Raw genomic sequence first — 7,512 nt, forward strand, 5'->3', positions numbered from 1 at the left:
ACTCCCATATACTGCAAGTATGAGAATAAATTTAAAAAATTTTCACTTTGGGAAGCTGTTTGACAGTAGTACATCAAGCTGAATACATGCATAGATACATCTGCAAATAAAGGCAGTTTTACTTCTTCCTTTCCAAACTGAGAGTCTTTTATTTCTTTTTCTTGCTTACTAGCTGTGGATAGGTCTTTCAATACTATTTTGATTACACGTGCTGAGAGCAGGCATCTTTGTCTTTATCCTGATCATAGAAGAAATTATTTCAGCTCTTCACCATTGAGTGTGATATTAGCTGGGGGCCTATCGTGTATGATTGTTTTATTGAAGTACATAACTTTTATCACCACTTAGTTGACAGTTTTTATCATAAATGAACACTGAATTTTGTCAAATGGTTTCTCTGACTTTATTGAGGTGATAACTTTCATCCTTCATTATATCAGTGTGATTTATTACACTGACTGATTTGTGAATGTTGAACCATTCTTGAATCTCTCAAGTGAGCCTTATTTTACATTGGTGTAAGACCCCTTTAATGAACTGCTGAATTCAGTTTCCTCATTTTGTTGAAGAGTTTTGTATCTATGTTTTCCAGTAAAAAACTCCTGCAGTTTTGTTTTGTTTTGTTTTGTTTTTTCTCTTATAGAGTCCTTGTCTGCCTTTGGTACCAGGGTAATGCTGGCCTTGTAAAATGAGTTTAGAAGAGTTTCCTTGTATTCTATTTTTTGGAAGAGTTTAGGTAGGTTTGACACTAATTCTTCTTTTAATACTCAATGGAACTCACCTGTGAAGCCATCTGGTCCTGGACTTCTGTTTGTTAGGGGAGTTTGGATTACTGAATCAATCGCCCTGCTAGTAATTGGTCTGTTTAGCTTTTTGTTTATTTATTCATGATTCATTCGTGTTAGATTGTATGTTTCTAGGAATTTATCTTTTTTTCTCTAGGCTGTCCAATTTGTAGATATATAATTATTCATAGCATGTGCTTGAAAAACTTTGTATTTCTATGGTATTAGCTGTGATATCTGCTCTTTCATTTCTGATTTTTTAAAATTCAAGTTTTCTCTATTTTTTCTTTGAGTCTTAAGTTTGTCAATTTTCTTCATCTTTTCAAAGAATCAGATCCTAAATTTATTTATCTTTTAAAATTTTCTAGTCTCTATTTTATTTCTCCTCTAATCTTTGTTATTTCTTTTTTTCTATTGCCTTTGGGCTTCATTTGCCCTTTTTCTAGTTTCTTGAGGTGTTAATTCATTTATTTGAGACTTTTCTTATTTTTTGAGGTAGGCATTCATTGCTATGAACTTTCCTGTTAGAACTGTTTTTGCTGCATCCCATGAGTTTTGGAATATTTCCTTTTTCATTGGTCTCAGAGTAATTTTTGAAAAAATTTTGATTCCTTGGTTGTTCAGTAGCTTGTGGACATCTACAAAAGGCTACTCTAGGGTCGTGAAACATAATCAAGCTACCTAACACACAGAAATTTTTAAAAAAGCAAATTAGGCAAAATGAAGCAACAGAAGAATACACTCCAACAAAAGGAACAAGATAAAATCCCAGAAGAATAACTAAGTGAAGTGGCGATGGGCAGTTCACCTGACAGATAGTTCAAGGTAATGCTCAGAAAGATGTTCAGAGAACTCAGATCAGATGAACAGAGTGAGAAGGCAGCAGTTTTTAACAGAAATCCAGAAAATATAAAGAAACAAATGAATATAATCACTGATACAAAAAATACACAGGAAGGAATCAAAAGTAGATTAGATGCTGTAGAGGTACAGATCAGCTAGCTGGAAGACAGAGTACTGGAAATCACTGAAGCTGGAAACAGAAAAGAATAAAAAGAAATGAAGGCGGCTTATGAGACCTAGGACAGCATCAAGCATGCTAACTACCACTCATGTTAAAGGAGCCCCAGAAGGAAAAGAGCGAGAGCAAGAAAGGGACACAGCACATGTTTGGAGACACAATAGCTGAAAACTGTTTACCCTGGGAAAGGAAACCGACCTCCAGCTACAGGAATGGTACAGGTCCCAAACAGGATCAGCACAAAGGGACCCACACCGAGAGGCATTGTAGTTAAAATGACAAAAGTAAAAGATAAAGGGAGACTATTAAAAGCCTCAAGGTGAAAGCAACAAATTACATAACAGAGGAACTCCCATAGGGCTATTAGCGGACTCTTCAGCAAAAACTATGCAGGCCGGAAGGGAGCAGCACAATGCATTGGAAAGGAGGAACCTACTACCAGAATACTTGACAGGAAAGGCTGTAGTTCAGATTCGGTGGAGAGATCACAAGTTTGGCAAACAAACAAAAGCTAAAAGAGTGCAGCACCACCAAGCTTTACAAAAAGCTTTTAAAGGGACATCTGATAGTGAACAAGAAAAGGCCACAACTTGAAACATGAAAGTTATGAAAGGAGAACGTGGAGTTCCCGTCGTGGCGCAGTGGTTAACGAATCCGACTAGGAACCATGAGGTTGCGGGTTCGGTCCCTGCCCTTGCTCAGTGGGTTGACGATCCGGTGTTGCCGTGAGCTGTGGTGTAGGTTGCAGACGCGGCTCGGATCCCGCATTGCTGTGGCTCTGGCGTAGGCCGGTGGCTACGGCTCCGATTAGACCCCTAGCCTGGGAACCTCCATATGCCGCGGGAGCGGCCCAAGAAACAGCAAAAAGACAAAAAATAAAAATTTAAAAAAATTTTAAAAAAATGAAAGGAGAACGTTTATTAGTGAAGGCAAATATGCAGTAAAGTAAATCAACTGCATATAAAGCTAGTATGAAAGTTTAAAAAGTAGTAAATCATCTATAGTCACAATAAGTGGTTAGAGAACACACAACACAAATATGTATGTGGGAGTTCCTGTTGTGGAAACCGACTAGTATCCATGAGGATGTGGATTCGATCCCTAGCCTCACTCAGTGGGTTAAAGGATCTAGCGTTGCTGTGAGCTGTGCTGCAGGCTTAGATCTGGCATGGCTGTGGCATAGGCTGACAGCTGCAGCTCCAGTTCAGCCCCTAGCCAGGGAACATCCATATGCCACAGGTGCAGCCCTAAAAAAAAAGTATATATATATATATATATATATATATATATCAGACAGATATATATATATATATCTGTCTGTTACCAGGACTGATATATGCATAGTAACCACAAACCAAAAATCTACAATAGGTACATAACAAAAAAGATAAAAATCCAAATAAAGTTCTAAAAATAATCATTGTATCATAAGAGATGAAAAGAAAAAAAAAGAACTACAAACTACATTTTACTCCAGAAGCTTTCCAGAAATGAGAAGTCACCCCCATTTCTCCTCTTTGTCTCTCCTGATCCCACCCATCCCCCACACCCCCAGTTTTAACAAGAAAACTGAACAGTAAACCTTGCCCTGCCTGCTTCGTCCTCCGCCCCCTTGTCTTCCTTCAACCCAGTGAGCACAGCACCAACAGTTTTTAGGATGTAACCCCACATGGCCCTGGTTGGGATGAATATCAATTTAGAACCACAGCTGTATCTGTCTACTTGACTTGGTCTTAGATAATAATATTGAGCCAAAAACATCAGGTTGCATAATATATCATTTTAAGTTTAAAAATCTTCAAAATAAATTCTTTGCAATGATTATAAGTAAACAAATATGTAATAAAAGCACAAAAGCCCTGAATTCATAAATGTGATTAATTTGGGGGAGGAAGCAAGGGTAATGAGATTGAGGAAAACCCAGGGAGCCCAAAGTATATTTATAATGTTTTATTTTTTTAAGTAAATGAAGTTCTAAAGCTAATAGGTAAAGTATAAATTTGCATATGTTTCTAATATTTTCTACTATTGGTATATTCAAAGTGGCTCACAAGTTTTTTAAAGTTTAAATGTGAAGCATCAATTGCTTTTGTCAGTATTCAGCCTGCATCTCCTCATGATTCACTTTTACCAAAAAAGGTTGAAAGGAAAGTCGCAAACAACAGCCATCAAGGCAGGCAAATGTATCTCTTCCCCCACACCCTCTGTTTAAGGGCCTAAGACTGCCAGATTTCTTCAGGATGGCCTTGAAAGATAAGAGGACAGTGCTGGAGGCTTTTAGACCAACAAATCTTTTTTTGGCTGCACCCACGGCATGTGAAAGTTCCTGGGCCAGGGGCTGAGCCCATGCCATAGCAGCGACATAAGCCTCTGCGGTGACAACACTGGATCCGTAACCTACTGTCCCACAAGGGAACTCCCTAGTCTTGACGTGACTTGCTCTTTGATCCTAAGTGAGCACCTGTGGTTCAGTACAGTTGTAGTGGCAAGAATCTCCAGGGGACCTGAAGTCAGAAATGATGCATTTACCTGAAACCCACTTCCTGCCCATGTTCAATCAAGAGTGAGGAATGTTTCTCACTGTGTGTGAGCCAGTGAGAAACATCACAGGAACAGATGTTATAGGCAGAGTTCATGAGTGAGAATACAGCGTGCCTGGAGGCAGGCAGGGACGGCGTTTGTCATTATGTCACCCCACAGCCACCCGCTGGGCAGCCGGGCAGGGCTCAGTGCTGTCAGGCCTTCCCCTTTCTGCCTGCCTAACCCCTGAGGACTGTCGGCCTAGCTGTCTGCGCGCACGTAAATAGGCATCATTGCAGCAGCCGCCAAAGCAAAGGAGCACAGACTTCTACTCTGGTGGCCCCGCCCCGGTAACTGGGGGGAGGGATGTAGAGAGGCCCCTCCTGGCTAACAGTGAAACAGCACAGTTACTGAGGAGTCGTCAGAGGCCAGACGCTGTGCTAAATCCATGAGAGGCATTGTCTGATTGAATCCTCACCAAAGCTTCATGCGAAAGATGCTGTCATTAGGTCCATTTTACAGACGGGAAAACAGGCTCGAAGACCTCAGGGGGCTTGCCCGAGTCACACACTGTTAACTCCCTCCAGGGCGTGTCTGTCATACTTTGTTCCATTTCCCTTGGTAAACAAAGGAAGGTGGAAGGAGATATTTTTAACAGCTGGCCTCAGACCTGTGACATCCATATCATGCTCCGCAGGGAAGCTCCCTGACAAGTTCAGAAAACGGTTTGGGGAAATGGCATGAAAAGGCTCACTGGAAATAACATCAGGCTGACTGAGTAGAAAAGTAAACTCAGGATGCCAGCCAGTGCGATGGCAAAAATGTGGCGAAACAATAGGATAATTGAATGATAATGTCATAGGAACTGTGAGAATGTGCTCAGCGGTTTGTTTCCTTTAAGCTCTAGAATTCTTTTACAAGACATCGTGGACTCAAACACAGGGTGTCAAACAGAAGCAGAGCTGCTCCAGCTGAAGCTGGGGGTCAGGGAACAGGGGCAGGGCTCCCTAAGATACATCCACAAGCTGATTTGGCAGCTCGCTCATTTTCTAGATGAGCAGCGGCAGGCCTTGAGTGTGTGATATGCCATGGTCACAGAGAGATGATTAATGCGCCTCATCTTATTTATTGTGCTTAATTGTGTGCCAGGTTGTTTTAAGTATTTCACATGTAGAGTTAATCCCCACCACAAACGTACGAGAAAGGATAATGATATCAAATCTACAGGCGACGAAGCTGAAGTACGGAGAGGTTAAATACAGTGCTCAAGTCCAATCAGAGAACCAAGATTGAACCCAGAGGCTCTGACCTCAAAGGCCAGGTGTTTAACCACGAAGATGCCTGCCTGACAGGAGGCAGACTGAGTCACATCTAGAACCCGCGTCCCTGCCTTACAGACGCGTGATCCTTCATGGTTCCGCAGCCTCTACATCTGCTCCCGTGGGCACAGTGACACAGATACACAGGGAGGGCCTCAAAAGTGTGTGCTTCTTAGAAATGTGGAGAAACAAAACATTTTCCAGCTGAAGGTCCGTGGCTTCTGGGTCAAGGGTGTTATTTGGGGGGTATTTTTACTTATATTTTTAAGTCCAGGGTGGCTTTAGTCTGGGAGCCTCTCTCTGCAGGAGGTGCCAAGGTGCCTAGGCTGGGACTTCAAGCTGAGGAAGCAAACGTGGCTGCTTCAGGTCCCTTTAGGAAACGCCTGGTGACGTCCACGTTGTCGAGCCCCTGTCACAAGACCTCATAAGGGGAAGCCATCTAGCAGAGGCTGGGGTTCCCCTGGGCTCCCCCTCCAAGGAGGCACAGTGGTGGTCCAGGAAGACACCAAATTCTAACAAGGCTGGCAGTGATGACCCGTTGCGAAGGGTCTTCTGCCTCCCAAACAAGCCCTCCCCCACTCCCCCTCCTCCCCCAGAGCCCGCCCGCATGCTGGCGGAGGCCTTGCACACGACCACAGGTCTTGCTCTGAAAAGACGAGGGGCAGGTGACCCGCAACCTGCTTGCCTGCGCCTGTCCCGGTGTGAGCCCTGCCGGTGCCCTGGGAAAGCCCTGGGTCCCGGGCAGATCAGCAAGGTTGGTCACCTCATGTTAAGTCTCAGATGACCTGACACTTTGTGAGAGCAACAACTCTGACCTCACGCTGACGTACTAAAGTTTAAAACAAAACAAAAGATCACGCTGTGACAGGTAGGAGGCAGGAAACTGCCTGTTTTTCTCCAGTAACAGTAATCCTGACAAAAATATGGCCGAGTGACTGAGGCCAAGTTTATGACCACTCCTGGGCCTCAGAGGAATTCACTGCCTGAGCTTCCTTCCTGACCAGGGAATCTTGGGAAGAAAGGCAGGAAGGGCTTAGTCACTCCCTGGGAGTGGCAGCCGAGAGCAGCCTTCTCTCCCCTCCTAGAGCAGCTCAAAGCCTCTTTCTTCAGGGAAAGTAGGGATTCCCCAGGCTTCAGCCCCTTTCACGAAGCCAGAACGACACCAGCTATAGGAGGCAGGGAGGAGAGAAAGCCCCAGAGCGCGGCCACCTCCCATCTTTGGAAGAGCAGCTTCTTCAACCAGCAGATCCCTAAAGCGTCGCTGGCCCACGGCCTCAGCCAAGCCACAGGCCAGGGCCCCCCAGGAAACTCACCTAGGCCCCAGGACGGACTCGGCTCCCCGGGGATGCAGAAGCAGCCACCCATGTGTGCACCATCCTCCCAGGGCCGAGGCCCCTGGGAGCACCAGCCTGAGAGCACTGGCAGGGGACAGCCTGCCAGCGGTGTCCCTCCTCTGCCTCCTCCCTGGCACATGAGGCCCGAGTCCCGCTCAGGCACAATGCAGCCTTTGATGGTCTTGGCGGCAGCAGGAGGCCCAGGGAGGATGGGAGGGGCAGCCCGGCCCTCAGGCCCTGGAGTCCTTGCACTGCCAGGCCTCAGAAGGGAGCAGAGCCCACCCGCCTCTCTGCAGATGGCATCATGCCTATCAGCCTGTGGCACATTCCTCACATTCTGGGAGGGAGATACACAGTTTGGTTCCTGGAGGGGGAGGGGAGGGGCTGTGGTGAGGAGGCCAGAGAGCATCCCAAGATCCAAGGCTGCCGTTCTTGCTCCCTCCGTGGCCGGCTTGGCCCACGGGGAGGCCCCCCCCCCACCTCCCTTGGCTCTCGGGGCGGAGGCGGAGCTGTGCACGCAGCGTCTCCCCTCA

General features: G+C 45.6%; 1 protein-coding gene across 5 annotated transcripts in view; it reads right to left on the bottom strand.

The window, feature by feature from the left end:
- Positions 1 to 7,190, bottom strand: part of SH3TC2 (SH3 domain and tetratricopeptide repeats 2) — a 64,854-nt gene extending 57,664 nt beyond the window's left edge. For all 5 annotated transcript variants that reach the window (XM_047778996.1, XM_047778993.1, XM_047778994.1 and 2 more), the window contains exon 1: positions 6,959 to 7,190. In XM_047778996.1, the coding sequence (XP_047634952.1) occupies positions 6,959 to 7,118 (160 nt within the window). In that variant the 5' untranslated portion in view covers positions 7,119 to 7,190. The remainder of the gene's footprint in view (positions 1 to 6,958) is intronic.
- Between the last annotated feature and the right edge of the window lie 322 nt (positions 7,191 to 7,512).

Source organism: Phacochoerus africanus, chromosome 4, assembly GCF_016906955.1.
Source record: "Phacochoerus africanus isolate WHEZ1 chromosome 4, ROS_Pafr_v1, whole genome shotgun sequence".
NCBI classification, from domain to species: Eukaryota; Metazoa; Chordata; class Mammalia; order Artiodactyla; family Suidae; genus Phacochoerus; species Phacochoerus africanus.